The sequence below is a fragment of the Mastigoproctus giganteus genome, chromosome 7, assembly GCF_048544385.1.
Source record: "Mastigoproctus giganteus isolate SK-2022 chromosome 7, ASM4854438v1, whole genome shotgun sequence".
Lineage (NCBI taxonomy): Eukaryota > Metazoa > Arthropoda > Arachnida > Uropygi > Thelyphonidae > Mastigoproctus > Mastigoproctus giganteus.
In genome coordinates, this window is record NC_143581.1 from 222,502,719 (window position 1) to 222,526,088 (window position 23,370).

The 23,370-nt window shown below is 36.5% G+C and overlaps 1 protein-coding gene across 1 annotated transcript in view; it reads right to left on the reverse strand.

Moving 5' to 3' along the window:
- Positions 1-23,370, reverse strand: part of LOC150083717 (renalase-like) — a 58,096-nt gene that overhangs the window by 1,911 nt on the left and 32,815 nt on the right. Inside the window, exons 5-6 of the mRNA XM_090378581.1 lie at positions 17,150-17,323; positions 10,424-10,599 (exon numbers count right to left, since the gene is read on the reverse strand). Of these exons, the coding sequence (XP_090234707.1) occupies positions 10,424-10,599; positions 17,150-17,323 (350 nt within the window). The remainder of the gene's footprint in view (positions 1-10,423; positions 10,600-17,149; positions 17,324-23,370) is intronic.

Consider the following 23,370-nt stretch of genomic DNA (forward strand, 5'->3'; position numbering starts at 1 on the left):
TACTACCTACTGAACCACTGACACCTTATCTATGCTACATAGGTCAACTAACTGTGCACTCTCATACCTTACGTGGTCAACAGGTCGCATTCAGTTTTCATAGGGGTGGTCATAATTCCGTGATCACTCAGTGTATGATGGATCTTATGGTCTAAAGGTATGCTAGGTACATGCAGTGACATTTTTAACTCTCACTGTAGCCAGAGAAAGTATGGCCAAAATGTTCAAGATGGCCTTCTAAAAAAAAGCTAGCTCTTTTATTGTGTGCACTTCAGATCGCATGTAACAGAGGCAATAAAAAGGATGGGTGCTGAATTAAACATGGGGTTAGTTCCTGTAATTCCTGGAGGCCTTAGCCAACTGCAACTAAGGCCTCTTGGAATTACAAGAACCTTTAAAATGTTCATGTGAGGAGTGAACCAAATAGATGGAGGGCATCAAATCATGATTTGACACCAACAAGATGAAGCAAGTATTTTCCAGGTGACAAATTGGTAAATAACTAGTGGGAGTTAATGAAACAGGAGACAATTACCAAATGTTTCAAAAAATATGGTTCCGAAGTGATATGCTCTTTGAAGAAAATGAAAGATCAGACCATAATATCAGTAATAACAAGCGTGAAAGGAGTGATAACACCTTACTGACAACATGAAGCTTGAACCACTGCCATTTTTTAGGTTGAAAAAAAGATCAAGGCATGATCCAAAGTTTTATGTTTGAATAAAAAATAAAATTTCTTAAACAAATATATGCCTTAGCTGAGGAACTCTGCTTCACTGGCCAGAACATCATTATCCTTTTAAAATACGGATGTATCTTGTCATCCAAAAATACCATTGTTAACCAGAAAATACCATTTACATTTTGTATGCAAAGACAAAAAAAAAAAGGGGGGGGGGAGGGAGAAAGGAAGTCATTTTAAACTTCCAAAGATTGAACGAAAATATTATACATCAAGTAATCTTGATATCTTGTGAAGTTGGCCATAGCCAAGACTTATGAAGTTTTTGTGCCATTTCAGATGTGTTCGAGAAAAACTGATTTGCTTAATTATTCATTCTTTAAACTTGCTTGTATGATTACAACTGTGAATTATATTTTTGTTATTGCTTGTTGTTATTTGATGGGTGTTGTAATATTAAATGCTGTTTTTGTTACCAAATTGTTTTATTTAATTTCAAATTGCATTCATTCTTTTATAAAGATTCTACAAATGATTACCATTCTCAAAACCCACAGTTTCCTGTGAAGGTTGAAAATATTCACAATGAACCTGTGCACAAATGGGAAGCATTTAACTTAGTGAAACTGAAGATTACACCAATTCCATTTTGAAAGATAAAACTACATCTTTGGCAAATTTCAATTGAAGAAGTACACACTGCAAGATGAAGAGCCCATACGCCTCCACCAAAAAATGGCAGCCAGTGCTAGTACCACAGGTATTGATGTGTACTGCTCATTGATACCCATGTTGCTAGTATCAGCTGCCAAAACAGTTACAGTGAAGCTGAAAACTTCTCTGGTTACCATGGTGATATATATTATGAAAAAGATAATTTTAATGCAAGACTGGTATACAAAGGAACTATATGCAGAAAATGAACGCAATGTTGGGTTATACTTGACAAGGTGCAATTTTGCCACCGGACTTTTAAGATAAATCATTATGTCTGAAATTAAAAGCAAATCATAAAGATGAAAAACAGTAATACTCACCTTCAGCAGGAGCAGCACAAACACATACCCACCAAAAGATGAGTGCCACTCCTACAACAAATGAAATAAAATAAAGACATTTGTCTGGCCAGATAGCAGACAATTGCTAAAATATGATCCTTTTGGAATCCACAAGCATTGATGTTTTTTAAGCAGTAGTGCTTGGGGGTTTTTCTATCTTTATTTTCATTTCATTTAAGTTCATTTATTGGGAAAGTGGCACTCATCTTTTGGTGGGTGTGAGGGTACATCTCCTTGAGAAGGGTGTTATGTGTTTGCACTGCTGAAGGAGAGCGTCACCTTTCTTCATTTTCATGATTTGATTTTTGATCTGATTGTGTTGGTTATCTTAGAGGTCAAGTAGCAAAAGTGCACTGTGTGAGGTATAATCTAATGTTGCATTCAGTTGCTGCATTTAGTTCTATGGTATAACTAGCATATTTCTACCATAGCCTTGGAGGCACAACCACATTTATTTTAGTAGTGAAGATAATTTTAATTTCAATGAAATGGCAGAGATCTGGCAAATATAGAAATTTGCTATTTTATTAATTTAAGTGTAATTTTACATGATATGTTGATGCCATTCAGCATCAGTACCTCATATCTGTAAATTATATATATATAAATTCCTTTATTAGAAAATAAAAAAGGAGCCGTACCCCAAAGCAGAACCTTCTAATGGGAGTTACACAGAAAAGAAAAAAATACATTTCACAAAGTGCTAAAATTATCAGATATCAAATTCAATAAATGTCCAAAAAAAAGAGAGAATTTTATTTATAACATCCATTGTATATTCTGGATTAACATGCCAGACAATCCATGCTCTAGTCATTCAACAAGTCTTGGTGAGATATTCTTTCAAAGTGCAGTTTGAAGGGATATATAGTGAAATATTTTTTTAAAACTGCATTTGGAATCAACATGCTGAAGAATTGGGTCTGTGTTAAAATTATTTACAAAGCTGAATCCAGCTGTTGTTATTAGGTTTTAAGAGCATCGGCAGCTAAGGCCATGTTGCTCTGTGTATATTGTCTGTAAATTGACTGTGTTCTGAAGTCAATTTTCTGTTTGCTGGATGAAAAACCGGAGTTTCCGGGAGAAAAAAACCATGCTATCCTCATCTGAGACTGACTAAATCAGCCACGTGAAAAAGACCCATAAAAATTCTTCCCGGCATTTGAAATCAGGTCTTTTCCACCCAGTGTGGGAAGGATAGCTATCATACCAACCGTGCTACCCATGAGGGCATTGACTCTAGCATTCAAAAAGTAAGAGTCCATTTTCCTAAGTCTCTTCATATTAGGAATAAGATGTAGCAAGCTCTATAACTGCTTTCTAGGGAGAATATCCTCCATGGAAGATAATGCCAACATGGAAATCCACGGACAACAGTAGCAATATGATGAGATATCCAGGAAACTAATTCTGTCTTGAATTGGCAGAAATTTCAAATTGTCACATAAACCACATCTTGTAAATGCTTGGGGCAGCTTTTAAATTGAGCCATTTTAAAATTAAAAAACTCACAGGTAGGTACCAACTGTTTAATGGATTTTTTGTTGAGGAAATAACCGAAATGCTACTATAACCAGTAGCCTAATTTTATCATTTAGCTTCTATAATTTTTTTTTTTTTTTTTTTATGTAAACCCCAAACACGAGAGGTATTAGAACCTATAGTACTTAGTACCGTGCTTGGGTTGGAGGTTGAGAAGACGAAAGATGATATTTGTTGACATTGGACTTGAACTTCTGTAGACTGTAATTTTCAGGAAATACGTATGAAGGAAGGTTGTTCCAGAAAATGGCAGTTGAATGAATAAACGGGGAAGATGAAAAGTTGGTTCTGTGAGTTTGAAGTTGGACAGTAAATGGATGTTGGCTGGAGGCGGCACGTGTTTGGACCGTTTTGAAAGAGAGAGCAGGAATTATAGAAGCCAATTCAGAAGAACAGTGCCCGTGGAAGTATCTGTAGAAGAGGCATGCAGCAGAAACAGTACGTCTATGAGAGAGCGAGTGGAGAGATTCTGTTAGAGATGAATCATTAATTAACCTAACTGCCCTCTTCTCAATGGAATCAAGAAGCCTGAGAGAGGTTTTGGGGGCACCACCCCAGTTTGGGAACAATATTCCATGGCAGGGCGGATTTGCAATTTATACAGAGTGAGCAGCTGTTTGGAAGTAAAGTAACGCCGAGAGCGAAAGAGAAAACCAAGTTTTTTAGATGCGGAGGAAGCAATATTTGTAATGTGCTGGTGCCAAGAGAAAGTAGAAGTCAGGGTAATCCCCAAAAGAGATATATCATTTTGTCTAGAAATCGGAATGTCACTAAAGATAAGCATAGGAGCAGAAGAATTCTTCTTTTGAGATATAAGACAAGACTGAGTTTTAGAAGGGTTGAAATCAACTAAGTTGTCTTTGCCAAACTGGAGAATTACCTGAAGATCGGCATTTAAGGAATTGGTAGCAGATTTTCGAGAAATTGAAGCTGAATGAGCAGGACAAGGTTTCTCAAAATGGAAAGTGGAATGCAATTTGCTATCATCGGCAAAACTATGGACAGGATTTCCAGTCAATAGAAGAAGATCATTAATATACAAGAGGAAAAGAGTGGGGGAAAGAACTGAACCTTGGGGGACACCGGCATTAGTGGAGAAGTTAGAAGACAGAGAGCCATCTACCATCACCCTCAGTGAGCGATCAGAGAGAAAACTGGATAACCAATTACTAAAAACAGTTGGGAAACCATAAGATGGAAGCTTGTTTAGAAGACCTTTATGCCAAACACGACTGAAAGCCTTTGAGTTGTCAAGAGCAAATACTTGTGTTTCCCTGAACCTTTCCATTGAATTAGCCCATTTATGGACTAAATGGTGATATGTTGATGCCATTCAGTGGATCGACACTGACGGAATCCATACTGGTGATCGTTGATCAGACGGAAGGTTTCTAGGTAGTTTACGAGTTGGCGGTTAATTGATTTCTCCATTACTTTAGAAAGAGTAGAAGTAATTGCAATGGGACGATAATTGGATGGGAGGGATTTGTCACCCTTTTTAGGAACTGGCTGGATATGAGCAAATTTCCAAGCAGAAGGAAAAACACCTTTGGAATAAGAAAGTGAAAAAAGGCAGCAAAGAATAGGAGTAAGTTCAGGAGCAAAGGTTTTGAGAACAAGTGGAGAAATACCATCGGGACCTGGAACTTTCTTAGCATCAAGATTCGTAAAAATACTTCTGACAGAAGACCACAGGAGGCATTGAATGGAGTGTGTTGGGAATGGTGGGAGGTGTTTTACCAAGATCATTAATACATGAGTGGGAAGAAAAATGCGATGCTAGCAGGACAGCTTTATCCTTGGCTGAAGTGGCAACAGAACCATCTGGTTTGGACAGAGGTGGGAGCCTAATCGGCTACCATTAGGGCAAGAAGCAAGTTTTCTGCTCCTAGCCTGTTCAAACTCTAGTTTGGACTGATTAATAACCGCTTTACAATTGTTGCGAGCTTTGGTGTAGGCAGAAAATGAAACTGGAGAATTAGAAACAAGCCAATTACGATATGCAACATTCTTCTCTTGAACAACCTTAGCACATTTATTGGAAAACCAAGGTTTAGATAAAGGACGAGATTTTAAAGTGGAGTGTGGGATAAAGGATTCCATTCCTGCAAGAATAATTTCACTGACACGATCTGAGCAAACGTTAACATCAGAAGTTTTGAAACAGTAATCTGACCAAGGAAAAGAAGAAAAGAAGTCTCGCAGGTCATCCCATTTTGCATTCTTGTAATGCCAAACAACACGAGGTTGGGAATAGCCATGAGATAAATGTTCCATTGGAGAAGAGACAATCACCAAGTTGTGATCTAAAGTGCCTAAAGGACCTCTCACTTCAACCGTGTACTTAGAAGGGTTGTTTGTGAGAAAAAGATCGAGCGTATTGGCTGTATGATTAGGATTATCCGGTATTCTTGTAGGTAAATGAACAATCTGTGCAAGCTCATTAGTAATTGCAAAAGCCTCAGCATCTCGACCAGCTGGGTCAGTGTAACTAGAAAACGGAAGCCAGCTGGAGTTGTGAACATTAAAATCACCAAGAAAAATTACCTCATTGTTAGGAAAGTTGGACTGGAGAAAGTCAAGTTGCAAAGAGAGGAAGTCAAAGAGCTCCAAGTGATTAGTGGAGTTGGGAGAACGTAGAGATAACAGATGAATTTGGCACAATGAGGTAGAGAGATTTTAAGCCAGAGAAGATCAAAGAGAGGAGATTCCAAATTGGCAAGTCTCTGACGGAATATCAGAACGGACATATGCAGAAGTACCACCTTTGAGGCGAAAGGAATCATACAGCGAATAATTTAGGCATCTGAGATGAGCAGTAGTTGAATCAACCCATAATTGAGATTCTGTCAAAAAACGTACATGGGGTTTGGCAGACTGCAAGTGGAAATGGACATCATTGAGATTAGAATTGAGACCACGTATATTTGTGAAATGAATTAGGAAGTGCTTGGGAGGTTTAGATATTTTTGCAGATAAGGTTGCTCTATTAGTTTGACAATTCATGTGTATTCAATAGTAAGAAAAATTGGGTGGGACATGCTGTATGAAGGAATGACATTTTTGGATATGGCATACATGTGGTAAGAATATACCCAGATCCTTGACATAACGTGGCCTCGCCAATGCTCCCCGCATACACACTACTTGGACTCCCTCCAGTCACTATCTGGCAGAGTAGAGGTAACAAGATTATACACTATCTGATCTGGAAGCTTCTTAGAGAGTTACCAATAGGTTCGGTCCGGTGTATTAACCAGCGGCCGGCCTGCGAACACCGTTTTAGAGCTGTACCCTCGAAATGTAAGGAATATTGAATCTCGCCACGATGTTCATGATAACCTCAAAAGTCATCAATCATACTGCATGATGGAAGAGATAGGGAATGGTTGACCAGAACTTAGCTCTAGGGACTAAACATGGGTTCTACCACTTCAAGCCTCCAATAAGCAAAGTGGTGGTATTGCACCGGTTGATGAGAGTCATCTACCACCTAGTACTACCTGGTAACATAGAGGGGCGGCGTTTCTCCATGTGGTGTGGGCGCCACACCTCGACCCCTGCTTACGTTGGTTCACACCTGGGTGGTCACTCACCACGTACTTGTGCATGGAGGTTATACCCAGGATTACTAACAGTCCCACCATCGTGAAGGTGCAAGCAGAGGATTTGGCTGTCTCAGAAGGTCCAGACTTCGCCGAAATTGGGTCTATTTGACTTGAATGTCACCTGAATATCAGTTCCATCAGTGTTTTAGACTCCCAGGTAGCAAGTGCAGCTTGTCTGGAAAATCTGAGAGAATTTCTGTGACAACCTCAAGGACCAACAAACAAACAAATTATGAAAAATTAGGAATCCAAAAAGCTTATAATTCCAGGATATCAAAAAAATAAATAAATAAAAATAAATTTTAGGTGTTCTCTAGGATCATCTAGGCTGTATCATGGAATTTCATAACTCGGTCTTACAATAAGCATCTGAAATTTCACTGTACATTCCAGACCATCAAACTTAGACACTCTTCTTGCCAACTGTTAAGCATGGGCTTCCGAGACATATTGTTTTGTAATAATTTATTAGAAAACAGTAAATATTATTTTGTAATAATTTGTTTTCTCCAGTACCACTAATATTGTGTTTTCTATTGGTTTCAACCAGTATCATCATCTTATCTTTTATATTAGATATTTTAGTATCTGATAAATTTTTATTAGAATTAGATTTTTACAGTAATATAAATAAAACTATTACCTACAGTCATACCTCCCTCTGGCACCACCCATTTTTGTCTATCTTTAGAAAAATTGATGAATCTGACAAACCACCTAGATTTAATTGAAGCAAATTTATTTTTTGGATCAGCCAAAGCAATACAAATTTAACTGTGGAGAACAGAGATTTTGCATCAGAGCTCTAAGTTTTACTGTGTCCCAACAACACAGAAAATTTTCAGGACAGAATTGTCTAATTAGTATTTCTGAACAAGATTAGTACTATGATAATATGTATTTCTTAGTTTACAATTCATATGAAATTTTAGGCAGGAACTGATTCATTAAACATGTTTACTGTTGTTTTAGAACTTTTATATTGCTGTTTGTGAAAAATATCAATACAGCAACTTTCATTCACAGGAACGGCACTTGTCTACAAGGCACATTTGTGCAAAGTCTTATCGGTAACCTCCCCATAAAAAGAATAATAAATAATCATAAAGTTATTTTAATATACAATATTTCATAAAGGTCAATGAACATGTAACAAAATGAATTTTGGAATTTAAAAAACTAAGTTTTAAAATTTTACAACAAAAAATGTCTTTTATCAGAATGTCTATCGTTCTATTTCCTATAATTTATGGCTGAAAAAAAAATTAGATAATAATAGAATGGGCTGGTAACTTTTTAATAATGTTTATAGTAAAGTACAAACAAGAATAAGAATACTCATTCTTGTTTTTAATTTTACTTATTTTAATTTTTAAAATTTTCAAACTATTAAATTAGGATGGTGCACCCACTTGATTAGGTGCCTTTGTGCAGTGCACAACCTGCTACCCATATGTGGCAGCCTTATTCAGTCATTTGTATTTGCCCATATGCTGCCTGAAAGAAAATTATGATTGCTTGGAAGATTGTAGCCTTTCAAAATACATAATCATCTATCATGATAAAAAAAAAAAAAAAAAAAAGTATTTTTAAAGATGGAAAATCCTAGCTCTCTATTACTTTTTTTATAATGAATATATTTTAACTTACAGTATATACCATCAGACTGAGGTAGTTATATCATCGATTCCTGCACGAACAAAAAGCTTAGTTAAGTGAACCAAGCTTTAATTTCGGAAAACTACTAAAGTGAGGGATTACTGTATACAGGCATACCTCGAATAATAAATAGGATGCGTTTCACGAAATTACTTCGTTAAGCGAAACTTTGTTTTCAGAGGTAAAAATACTATGGCCAGAATAGGGATATGTTCCTACGTAAAGAAAATGAAAAGCTTTTTTTTCGAACAAAGAAAAGTTTTATTAAATAAACAGTCAACTTACATACAAAGTGAAATCACATTTTAAAATACGAGTCTAAAGTTGATTGTTTATGCTCTTTTTCTCTTTCATTTAACAATTGCCTATACGGAGTTATTGCATTTAACACTGATCGCTTAACAATAACACTTCTTCCTAAATCAGGATCATTTTCACTAAAAAAATTTAAAACGTTTTCAATGTCATTTAAGCACCTTTTTAAATCTTTGGTTGTTAACACTTTTTCGGCAGGAACTTTAACTTCGTCTTCATTATCTTTGTCTTCGTTGCTAACAAGGTTTTCTAAATCTTCCACTGAAAAACCATCATCTTCTGCATTCAATAAATTTCTAACATCCTCTTCATCGACAATTTCGAAATCTATTGATTGAGCCATCTGGATAACTTCATTTCTAATTTCTTGGGTGTTATTTTCTTCTTCTAGTACAACTTCTGGCCATATTTTGCGCCAAACTCCCTTTAAGCATTTCTTAGTGACTTCTTTCCAAGAACTATCAATGTTTTCAATTGCATTTTTAATGGTGTAGTTTTTCCAAAAAGTTTTAACTGTCATTTCCTCTTTATCCTCTAGTTCAGTTAAACTGCTTAATGTTCGACGCAGATAATAAGCTTTAAATGATGCTATTACTCCCTGATCCAATGGTTGAATCAGGGAAGTTGTGTTTGCTGGAAGAAACACAACTTTGACAGGAATGTATGTGTCCAACGTGTTAAGATCAGTAGGATGTCCCGGAGCATTGTCTAACAACAAAAGAGCTTTTTCTTCAAAGTTGTTTTTTTTGACAATACCGTTTTACTTCAGGACAAAAGTGGTTAACAAACCAATCAGTAAATAACTCCTTGGTAACCCACACTTTTCTATTTGCTTTCCATATTACAGGTAAATTCATTTTTATGTTACCTTTTAACGCCCTCGGATTTTCTGAATGGTAAACTAATAACAATTTTAATTTATAATCGCCAGAGGCATTTGATCCAAAGAGTAACGTTAAACGGTCTTTGGCTGCTTTGAACCCAGCAGCTGATTTTTCTTCAATAGAAATGAAGCTTTTTGTTGGTAGCCGTTTCCAGAACAAACTGCTTTCGTCAACACTGAACACCAAATTTGGAAAATTTTCACGTTCAATTATTTCCTTTAGTTTTTCTGGAAACTTATTTGCAGCTTCTCCTGTTAATTTTACACTACGAATCCTGGCCCGTTTTTTAAATTTCTCGAACCAACCACGAGAAGCCCCAAAGGTTTCCGTAATTTCTTCAGTTTGTTTAGATTTCAGGTGATTAAACTGGAATATTTTTTTTTTATGTTAAATGGGGCTTGAAATTGCCGACTTCGTTATATCGAAGCTTCGTTGTCAGAGGTAACGTTAACCGAGGTATGCCTGTAATTATAAATAATCACAGCTACTATACAGGAACTAAATTTGTTAGTTCCATATCCATTCTTTATCTAAAAATGCAGTTTACTTATCTAATAATACAGTGAAAGATGGGAACATCGTGTCATGTGGTTGGTATAAATTAATCCTAAATAAACTTTTTCATAAACAGGATCATACTGAAGTTCCTATAGGTTAAAAGATAACAATTACCCTGGAATACCTCCATTTCTTTAGAATGAATCTATCTGGATTAGGCAGGTCTGGAAAGATGGATTTCACCTTGTTAAACAAGACTTTTTTGACCATCTCTTCATCTTCTTCAATGTTCTGCCAACTGAAAGTATTGGCAGTCTGGATTACTACTCCAGATAGACCATCAGGAGATCCTAATAAAATAAAATGTTCTTTAATATATACATAATCTGTATTCTGCTAATTCCTTTCAGCACTCACTGCTGAAAAGCAATAACAGGGGAGAATTAGAGACTATTACACTACTTCAGAATTATGCATGAATATTTTTCATATGAGCTTTACCACTTCTGTCAGCAATATCCTTATATGATATTACTGAAGTTCCGAGTGGCTTCTGAAACTTAATAAAAATATTAATGAAATAATGATATTATGAAAGCATGACATAATGGCCATAGCTAAATATTATTTGTAGTGCATAAGAACCATCCACTCATAATTGAAATCCATAGTACTAATAAAAATCATATGATGTTATGAAATTACCAAATCATGCCACATTCTGGAAATTGTAATTAAATTTACAGAATATTAATTTTAATTATATATATTAAATGGGTCATTTATTGATGTTTAAGCTGACCGGGCTAGCCGGGTGGGTAAAGAACCTGCCTGGCAAGCCAAAGGTCGCGGGTTCGAATCCCGCCTCGGGCTTGGATCAAAGTACTGCAAAAACCTTGGGAGGTGCATTATGGCCACAGAAGCCGATGCACCAACAACTACCAAAAAAAAAAAAAAAAATTGATGTTTAAGTATAGTATTTTGCAGAAGTATCAGCTAATATTGTTTGAGATGTGAGACAAATGTCTGGTTTTAATTTTGTTTGACTTAAATAAACAAAAACAATATTAATGCTACTAGTAATCTTAACTTACAATTTCTTAGTGTTACAGAATCAAAAGCATCTCTCATTCTGACAAAGATTCTCTTACTTTCTTTCAGAGAACCGGTAGTGACTGATTATATTATCTAACAAATTTTCAAAAAGATGTTTATCTGAATTTCTTGGTATTAGTAACGGCCGCATGGTGCAAGAAAGCCTATGGCTTATGCTGCACCAGCCAAAAAAAAAAAAAAAAAAAAAAAAAAAAAAAGATAAAAAAAAATAATAAAAAAAAAATAAATAAAAATAAAAAAAAAAATAATAATAATTAATAAAAAAAAAGGAAATTAAACCTATCATCCTATGCGCTTCCCTTACCCGAAAGTACTATCCAGATGACCTTTGAATTTCCCCAAACTGTCGGCCTCTACCACCCATGAAGGCAACTTATTCCAGTAATTTATAACTCGCTGGCTAAAATAAAACTTCCTGCAGTCCAATCTAAACATTTCCCCCCGTAACTTGAATTTATGTCCCCTAGTTCTAGCATCATTTATAATCTTGAAAATTTCGTTTCAAGATTATAAATGATTTATAATCATTTATAATCTTGAAAATTAAGCCTCTCAGAGCCTTAAACACCTCAATCAAATCTCCTCTAAGGTGTCTAGTTTCCAAACTCTGCAACCCACATATTCGAAGTCTTTCTTCATAAGGATGCCCTTTTGCCGATCTCACCAGGCGAGTTACTCGTCTTTGCACCCTTTCAAGAAGCCCGATGTCTTTCTTTAGGTGCGGTCTCCATACTTGAACACAGTATTTCAAGTGTGGTCTAACATAAGCCTTATATAATGGGATTATCACGTCCCTATCTCTACTTGCAAAAGTTCGATAGATCATCGATATTTATGAACTTGGGTATGCTGATTCTGAACACAACCTTAGATTTTGTACAGAATCAATGGTTAGCCCAGAAATGAAAGGAAAGTAAATATGCATAAATAATATATTTGATTAATTAACAATGCTTATGTAGAAGGCTAATCAAAAGAAAAAAAAAATCCTTAAAAAATGTACATTTGAACAGCTTTATGTTTTGTGGTCAGTGTAATAACTCCTGAACCAAGAACCATAGTCACCCATCATAGCTTCATCCCATATTCCTTGGTACCTCCTTTACACAGACAATGCCCTGGTGGAATTTCACTTTATGCTCATCACTAACTTTTGTCCCGATTTGATCTGAAAAAATCCAGAGGAGAACATGCAAGTAAAGCAGCCTGAATCTATCAACTCATTTTTCTGTAAATTTTCAATCAATTTGCCAATTAGTTTGTAATTTTCACTCTCAGTATTATCAAGAAAGAAATTTACTACAAAGTGAAATGACTGCTAGACATTTTGTTCAGCACCAGTCATTTTATCTACCAGTCCTTGTGAAGCCAACATCTTAACTTGGGGACCAATAAATATGCTACTTTTCATTTTTGCATTAGACAATTTTGAAAACATAGATTTTATAAGCCTGAAGGCATCACCATGAGTATCCAATGCTTTAATAAATTCTTTGACCAGACCAACATGATAAGCAGTGATGGAAGAAATACTGTTTCTTGCTGAGGGATCATTTACTACATTGTGTGAGTGCCAAGCTACAAATCAACTTCAAGACTATTGTCTTCTTTTCTAGTGTTGATTTACTGTCCTGCTGTCTCAGAAGCAGATGATATTCATCTGCGATTATTCATGCATTAGGAATTTGCAGATAAAGGAACCAATGGGTGATAGTGATCAACAATGTAATTAATTTAGGAATTACTTAAAGATGTAACTACTATCAAGGCTAAAGGGAAGGACATTTGCTTTAGTAAAGGTGACTACAGGGGTCTCAGACAGTTTTTAAATTCTGTACAGGGGGATCAACTGATGTTAATGATACCAACATTGAATTCTAAATGGGAAGCCTTCAGGGACTTAATTTTGGAGGCTACTAGGCTTTTCATTCCAACTAAGAAATACTGTTTAAGGTTTAGCCCTAAATGGATATCAGATGAATTAATGAGGCTCGTAGCAGAGAAGAAAAATGTATGGGATGCATATAAAGTATCAGGTTACACAGAAGCCTACTGAAGATATAAGCTAGTCTGTAATCAAGTCACAAAGGAGGTTAGGCAGGCGAAGGCAGATTATGAGAAATCTTTGGCAAAGGATGCAAAGAAAGACAGCAAAGAGTTCTTTGCTTATGTAAACTCTAGAAGGAAAAGGATGAATCAGATTGCACCACTTAACATAGCTGGGTTGACTATTCATGATCATGCTCAGGTAGCTGATAAACTGAATGAGTATTTTGCACCTACATTCACACATGAGGAGTTATTCAATGAGGGGAGTGCCAGAGGTTTATCAAACTCTAACAGTGAGTTAAGTGATTTTGTAATAACTGAGAGCAAAGTGGAGGGGAAATTGTTGAAGTTAAACAAAAAAGCCACCTGGGGTGGATGGGATCTAACCAGGTATATTAAAGGAGGCAGCAAAGAAAGTAAGCAAACCCTTAACCATAATTATGAGAGCTTCCTTGGACTCAGGTGAGGTCCCCATGGACTGGAGGTGTGCAAATGTATCACCAATTCACCTTAAAGGGAGTTAAAAAGGTGACAAGTAACTATAGACCTGTTAGTTTAACTTGTGTTCTGGGGAAAATAATGGAATCACTGGTTAAAGAAGCATTGCAGGATCATCTAGACAAGACTGCAGTAATAGTTAAGATACAGCATGGGTTTGTTAAAAGGTCTTGTCTGACCAATTTGATTGGATACTATGATGTGGTCACAAAGGAACTGAATGCGAAAAATAATTTTGATATCATATACTTGTACTTCAGGAAAGCTTTTGATACTGTTGCACATAAAAGACTGCTATACAAATTGGATAGGATACAGGTATGGCATTAAGGGTAAGTTGCTACAACGGATAAAGGGCTGGTTGAGTGGGAGACGACAAAGTGGTAATCAATGGACACTGCTCTTCGTGGTAAAATGTTATTAGTGGAGTTCCCCAGGGTTCGGTGTTGGACCCATTGTTGTTTTGTATATTTATCAATGATATTGATGAAGGTATATCAGGTTTAATGCCCAAGTTTGCAGATGATACGAAGGTCGGCAGGGTTGTTAATGACAATAAAGATAGTATGATACTCCAACTGGATCTAGATAAGTTGGGCAAGTGGGCTGAGAAGTGGCAACTGATGTTTAACATTGATAAATGCAAAGTACTGCATACAGGTAGCAATAACCCAAGAGAAGTGTACCAACTGTATGGTACTACACTCAGGGAAGTGGAAAATGAAAAAGACCTGGGGATATTTGTGCAATCAAATATGAAGTTCGCTGAGCAGTGCAGACAGGCTGCCAGGGCAGGTCATGGTGTCTTGTCAATGATATATAGGAATTTTGCTAGCAGGGACAGGGAGGTGATTATCCCATTATACAAGGCAATGGTCAGGTTACACCTGACCATTGTCTCTGTGTTGTTGTTGTTGTTGTTATTTGGTTTTTAGGAGCATTAGCAACTAAGGCCATATTGCTCCGGGATATGCGGTAGTCATTCCCTGACCTTTCCGCATCCTCCGTATTTGGTGGTAACGGACTCGAACCCCGGTCTAATCAAGAAGCGTGTGCTACGCACTGCTGCTCCTTCCCACCTGGCTACGGAGGCGCCTTGTCTCTGTGTGACCTGACACAGGACTCAAGAGTACTGTGTCTGGAGGCCTCATTTTAGGAAGGATGTAGAGTTGCTAGAACGAGTACAAAGAAAGGCAACAAGATTGGTGAGGGGACCAAAGTGGTGCTCTTACCAAGAAAGGCTCAAGGTCTGCAAATTGCAGTGCGTGGAGAGTAGGCACCGCACCTACGAGGTGATCTAATTGAGATGTATAAGGCCTTGAATGGAATGAGCAAGCTGAATGCTGATGGGATTCTTCCTCTTGCTCAAATTAAGGGCTTGAGGGGGGCATAGATTGAAATTGAGGAAAGACAGTTGTAGAACAGATGTGTGGAAATTTGCCTTTAGCCACCGGATAGTTGATTGGTGAAACAGACTTCCATCTTTTGTTGTGGAAGTTGATAACCTAAATAAATTTAAGGCTGAGGATGACAAGCATTTGGAACAAATGGAGGGGTGTAGTTGGAGGTTTTTTTTTTTTTTTTTTAATTTTTTTAACTGATGCTGCATAAGCTTGCTTTCTTGCATTGTATTCCTCTACTAATGCTAATATATGGTATAAATGGCAACAGCCAGTTTTCATTAGTAAACAATTAGAGATGAAATCACAGTTTGATTATGAGTAAATCATCCAATCATATAGCAAGAGTATGAATAACTTTGGAAAACAATTGCTGAAACAACAACAAACATTCAATAAAGCACAGAACTTGAGCGAATTCTATGTAAGCTTTTCATAATTAATGTGCTGGATTTTATTGCAGAATTTATAAAGTTTTACTATATGTGACGATTCTCATTAGTGAAGAGGCCAATATGTGCAGTAGTGACATGACAAAACTAGAGCAACTTCCAACCCCAACGTATTGCAGTAGAGACAGTTGCCTGTGCCTGTTAGCTGCTCTGGGGTTGGTGGGCTATATAAGCCTGATATTTAAGTTTACTTTTTTTTTATCATTCTTTGGCATTCATTTCTGTGCTAAGAGCTCGATTCAGTTTAGACACACATACGTTACAGTCTATGGCAATGGATAACAAATAGATTACACCAGCATTTCTCAAACCTTTTTAGTCATGGAACACTTTTCATCTCACAACATGTTCACAGAACACTTACGCAACACAAGTTTAGTGAGAGCCAAAGAACTGTTGCTAATATTTTATTACATATGGCACACTGCATCAGGAGCATTTTTATTTCCAACACATGTAAAGCTGAAATTCAAATAACTGTCATTATACTTTCGTTTTGGTCTTTTATTAGTTGGTTCCTGTTTTTTCACTTCAGATTTCTAGGGAAGGAAAGGCTGCAATTGTTCATCCTCACTTTGAAGTGTGACAATATTGTGTTTGTTTTCATTGAGCAAGTTACACTACTAGAAGTACTTTGCTTCTCGTTTTAAAGTTCCTTTTTTCAACCACAAATCTATGGTCAGATATTTTAGTAATAATATTTTGAAATACTAATAATTATCAAAAAAATTTATACAAGGAAGTGAGTTTAGTTATGATATCGGTTTGCTTCCTCCTCTCCTTCAACCCGTGTACTCCAGGCTAAATTGCATACGAATGGCATATTAGATCACTATATTGCTACTTTTTCGTAGGTGTCATTACCTCTACACATACTTCTCTATGCAAAGCCCACCAAAATAAAGTGTTCCGTGGTCTATTTGATTATTAGTCTATGCCAGTATATTAACCGAAAAAAAATGTTAAATATTATAACGATACAAAAGTGGTGTACGCTACAAAATGCAAAATTTATTTATTTTATTTTTTTAATTACTAATTATGATTTTTCGTGGAACACTAGTGTTCCGCTGAACATAGTTTGAGAAATGCTGGATTACACACAATGCTATTTTCCTGTCATCAATCCAATTAGGATCAGTGTCCACAACATAGTTTAGCCACTGTTCAGCTAGTACATTCTTTGATTACTGCAGTTTTGAACACTACCTAGCTTCTTTGTCCTAAAAACAATTTCGAATTAAATCATTTTCTGGAAAAAAAAAAACAATAAATAATAATAATAAATTTAAACATATTACACAGTCCATCAAAAGATGAATATAATTTGTGTGAACGATGCATTTTGCAAAATTTAACAAACAAAACTATAAAGACACTCTTACCTCTTTTCCTGTTGTCAACAGATATAAATTTAATAATATTGTCACTTTCAAACTTTTTCCCTGCCCATGGTAAGACTTGCAGTGACTCCACAGGTCTATAGAAGTAAAGTCCAAATGCAATGTGTGGATCATACAGTATGTTCTCCAATGCATTTTTCAAAGGCAATTGACTTTCTGTATTAAAAGTGAAAACAAGAACATGAATAGAAACGAATGAGATTTTAGCCAAAAAATCATATTGCTAAATTATTTTCACCAAAAAATTAATATAATTAATGATTAATTAACAAATTAATAATCCATATATATACTGTGATATATATATTATATGGATTAATAATTTACTTATTGCTTTAATTATTATTTAAGGTAAAAATCAACACTAACTTGCTCATTTGATTAAGCCATGTCTGCATTGATTGTAGATATAAACTTACACAGCATTTAATGGCTCAGTAAGTAAAACTCACACAAGTTTTGAAAAATGCCTATCATATCATCTATCCAGCAAAAATATTGCAATGCCTAATAAAAATTTTAAAATATTTATTTAAAGTCTCTAAAATAGCAACATTCCTGACAAAATACAATATTCTGATGCATTATAATATAATGGAAATGAGACAATGCATTATACTGAAATATAGGCAGCACTTAATGGAAAAGTATCTTAAATATAAAACTGTATATATTTTTCTAAATCAGCATTATTGTTTTAAACCTAAATTATATTTATTGAGTTAATAGACATAAAATTTTAAAAATGAACAGAAATTGTGATGTATAAATACTATTAACACTGAATAATTCTAATTTACAGTAAAAATACACATCAGTACTTCATGTGGTCACTTGTTGATATGATGAGGCTCTATCAAGCTCAAAAACAAGAATTCCTAGATGTTCCATACATGAATAGGATAGGGAAAATATCACTTGATATACGAATCCCCAATTCTTCCATGATAATATTGGCCATAACAGTGCAAAGTTGCAAATCCACAGGAGCGCCACCAATTTCTCTATATAAGATTATTATATAGTAACATAATGCAAGCCAGTGGTTTTATCTGCCAAGGGCCAGCAACCCATAAATGGGACTCAGGTCTTAGATGTTATTTACAAGTTACAAAAAAAGGGGGTAACTCAGTAAGGTTGTTTATCAGAAGCTTGTGCTGGCCAAAACTTGTTTGGCTGATGTTATATAGCTGCATCTCATTACTGGTGAGGATTAGGTTGTAGAAGATTTATACAAATGCCAAGTTTAAGGACCTGTGTAAAATAGAGTAGATTTCCAGCTTGCAAGATATATTTGCATAAAATATTTTAGTATTAAAATACTTTCATTTTATATATATTGACTGGCTATTAATTTTGCTAAATGTAGGCCTACACCAAGTAAAAATACCAGGATCAACTAATTTCAAAGTTGGGTTCATAACTGATATTACATTTTATATACAGGGTGATTCACTACCAGTGCGACAAGCTTGTAGGAGGTGTAGGGGGCACAAAGACGAATCGGAATCACATAGCATTGCAGGGTCCGAAATGCCTTCATCATGCAGTAGAGGACGTTGAACGGGAGGTCGTGTGAACAGCAATCCCGCTGGAAGTCAGCATTTGCGAACCGTGTCTGTTGAAGAAACCAAGTAGCAAAAGTCCTCTGGAGTGGATAATCTGCAGGCTCCAATGATTGGATGCGTTGCAGATGGTATGAACTCATTTGGTTTGTTGACAGTATCCTCCATACAGTGGATTGGGAAATACCCAATTGTTGGCCTATCGCTCGAGTACTCGTACTCGGATTGCCTTCTGCAAGACGTAGGACATTCTCCTGATTGTCTGGCGTCCTCATCGTTTGCTCTCGATTCATGATACCTCTCGTGAAACAACCAGTCTCATGTAACCTTCTCATCATACGATTTAATCATATGATGAGGAAGATGCCTGTGCGGGAAACGTTCCTGGTACAAGCGCAGAGCAGCACACCCATTACAGTCCGCAGCTCCATACGCAAGGTGCATGTCGGCCAGTTCAACGTTTGAATACTTGTCCATCCTACTGCCTCGGGAACTGGTTCACAAATGCTGACTTCCAGCGGGATCACTGTTCACGCGACCTCCTGTTCAACGTCCTCTACCACATGACGAAGACATTTCGGACCCTGCAATGCTATGTGATTCCGATTCGTCTTTGTGCTCCCTACACCTCCTGCAAGTTTGTCACACTGGTAGTGAATCACCCTGTGTGTGTGTGTGTATATATATATATATATATATATATATATATATATTTTTTTTTTTTTTGTTAGTTAGTTGTTGGTGCATAAACAAGCCCGAGGCGGGATTCAAACTCGCAACCTTTGAGTTGCCAGGCAGGCACTTTACCCACCTGGCTAGCTTGGTCGGCATTTTATATATTACAATAAAAATGTAATGAATAAGATGAGTACTTTTATTTATTATTTTATCATTGATCTATAATGCTACTAAAACATTGACTCAAATCAATAAAATACCTTTATTAAATAAATATATTGACTGCATAAACTGTATATTAAAATAAAATAAAATAGAGTATTATAACAAGAATGAAAAATAAAAGCACTAAAAAGATGTTTAAAATTACTAAAAACCACTAAAACTGTAGATTTCGGCACCAGTGGCTGCCTTCATCAGCTAGTACATTCAGCAATAATGGTTACAGGTTATCCAACAATCTATATGTACACCTATACATAACCAGCAGATATGCAACAAGAGCTATGGCACTTGCATTCGGTCCGCTTCCCGTACATTGGAACTGGAAATGGCACTGGAACAAACCATCCCAAAACGTTCGTCTCTCCCTAGGATAAGGGCTTCAAAGAGTGGATGAATACGACAGCCCTTAGACTCTCTAACCATTTCTGGTTTTCCAAATTTCCATAAATAGTTAGATAGTCTAAGGATATGTTTGTCTGGATGCTATAGTCTTAATAGGGATAAGGGCTGTCTTATTCATCCACTCTTTGAAGCCCTTATCCTAGGGAGAGACGAATGTTTTGGAATGGTTTGTTCCAGTGCCATTTCCAATGTACGGGAAGTGGACCGAATGCAAGTGCCATAGCTCTTGTTGCATACCTTCTGGTGATGCATAGGTGTACATATATAGATTGTTGGATAACCTGTAACCATTATTGCTGATGAAGGCAGCCGCTGGTGCCGAAAGCCACGGTTTCAGTGGTTTTTAGTAATTTTAAACATCTTTTTAGTGCTTTTATTTTTCATTCTTGTTATAATATCATCTTATTTTATTTTATTTTAATATACAGTTTATACAGTCAGTATATTTATTTAATAAAGGTATTTTATTGATTTGAGTCAGTGTTTTAGTAGCTGTTTGTTTGTTGTTTGGTTTTTAGGAGCATTAGCAACTAAGGCCACACTGCTCCGGGATATGCGGTGGTCATTCCCTGACCTTTCCGCATCCTCTGTATTTGGTGGTGACGAGCTCAAACCTCGGTCTAATCAAAAAGCGTGTGCTACGCACTGCTGCTCCTTCCCACCTGGTGTTTTAGTAGCATTATAGATGAATCGCAGTGTTCCTGACTCCAGAGGCCTCTTCAATGAATTATTTTATATTGTTACTTAATAAGTTTATTGTAATCAGGGCTATACCATGGCATGGGTGAATGGAGCACTTGCCCTGGCACATTTCTCCTAGGAATGTAAAAATGAATTAAATGAAATAAATTGTAAGTTGTTGAAATCACACTATGAACTGTTTGCACTAGGAAAATTTCTGCTAGGGGGTCGAAAAATGGAATAAATTTTAAGTTGTAGGGGGATACAGCATGAAACTGTTTGCTCTGGTAGATTAGCTAAGCATGTCCCTGATTATAATTATGCAATTGTATAATTAGAATGTTTTAAATATTTGAAGAGCTTTTCTAGTCAACATATAGCTGCAAAAGTTGACTGTAACCAGTCATCTCTCAAGCTAATCAAAAACAAATGTGAGACCAAAGACGTTGAAAGAAAATCTAGAACTGCAATGAAATGGAAAAGTAATGCAGGACAGGACAGAGTTGTAAAGTGTCTATGCCTCTGAGATCATCATGCAAGTTCCACAGACCATATGGAAGGAACTTACTTGAGGCTGTCAACAGACATTATCTCAGGTATGACAAGCCAGGGCTTATCCTATCCATGGGTGCCTGCAGTAAGGGGAAGAGGGACACTTGTCCTCCTCCCCTGGATTTTTCAAATTTAATATAATTCATGTAATTTTTTCTCACAAGAGGTCTAGCAAATAAAAAATGGTTAATTTCATTTCAAAATAGCGAATTTTTTATTTAAAATTTCACAAAATAACTTAAAAATTTGCATGTAGGGCTGCATAGCAGCTTTGCGGTCCTGCTCTGAGCCATTTCTATACTTTTGTGCAAGTATAATTTGACCCCCCCCACAAAAAAATTTCTGCAGGCCACCCATGGTCATACCTGAGAGTCTGAAAGCGATATATTCAGGTGATATTTGACTCAAGTGGACCAAATTTCAGCAAAGTCCATTCATTCTGGGACAGACATCCTCTGCTTGCACCTTCATGGTGGGACTGTAGTAACCTTGGGTATAACCTCTGTGTGCAAATCTGAAATATGGCATCTGGTATACTGGAGGTGACCAACCAGGTGTGAACCAATGTAAACAGAGGTCGAGGTGTGGCATGCACACCACACAGAAGAATGCTGCCCCTCTGTATTACCAGGATATACTATGTGGTAGATGACTCTCTCATCAACTAATGCAATACAATCACTTTGCTCATTGGAGGCTTGTGATGAAACCCAAGTTTAGTCTCCAGAGCAAAGCTCCTGCAACCCTCCATCTCTTCCATCATGCACTATGATTCAGGTTATGATGGGCATCATGGTAAGATCCAATCTTCTTTACATTTTGTGTAAGGAAGATTGGATCTAGCTAATGATGGACTATCTAGCTGCCAAACAGCAACAATGGTCTGAGTAGTAGTGGTGTATGTGGGAAGGGGGGGGCACTGTTGAAGCCATGTTATGTCAAGCAACTGGGTATTATCTTGCTGTGTGCACACCATATACAAGAATTTCATTACAATCATAAATTTCCCCCTGGTACTTTTACTTTATTTACTGAATACACAATGAATAGTCAAACTAATGGAATTTGATTTATCTGTGATACTATCAAAACCTCCCAAACACTTCCTCGTTCATTTCATAAATATACGTGGTCTCAGTTCCAATCTCAATTTCCAGTTACAGTCTGCCAAGCCCCACTTACTTTTTCTGACAGAATTCGTATTATCAGTTAATCAACCATTGCTCATTCCAGTTGTCCTAATTATTTGCAGTACAATACCTTTTGCTTCAAAGGTGGTACTTGTGCACATGTCCGCTTTGATATTCCCTGTCAGAGACTAAGTAATTTGGAATCTCCTCTTTTTGATCTTCTCTGGATTAAAATCTCTCTACTCCACTCTGTCAAATTCGTCTGTTGCCTCTATCATTCTCCCAACTCCACTAATCACTTGGAACTCTTTGACTTCCTTTCTTTGAAACATGACTTTCTTCATGCCAACTTTCCTAACAGTGAGATAATTTTCCTTGGTGATTTTAACGTTCACAACTCCAGCTGGCTTATGTTTTCTAGTCACAAGGACCCTGCTGGCCACGATTGTGAGGCTTTTGCAATTACTAATGACTTTGCACAGATTGTTGATTTACCTATCACAATATCCGACAATCCTAACCAAACAGCCAACACTCTTGACCGTCCCAAATTCAGGGTCAAGGCGAACAGTCCTCTGGGCACCTCAGATGACAACTTACGGGTGGTCTCTTCTCCAACTGAGCCTATCTCTCTTTGTAGTGGTCTCTTCTCCAATTGAGCCTTTCTCTTGTGGCCATTTTCAGCCTCATATTGTATGGCATTACAAGAATGTAAAATGGGATGATCTGTGAAATTTCTATTCTTTTTTTTTTTTCTTTGGTTGTATTACTGTTTTAAATCTTCTGATGTCAATATTTGCTCAGATCATATTAGTGAAATTATTCTTGTAAGGAAGAAATCCTTTATTCCATACTCACTCTTAAATTCTCGTCCTTTATCTAAACCTTGGTTTTCCAAGGTTGAATGCTGCATATCACAATTGGCTTCCATCCAAATCTCCAGGTTAATTTTCTACCTACACCAATGTTT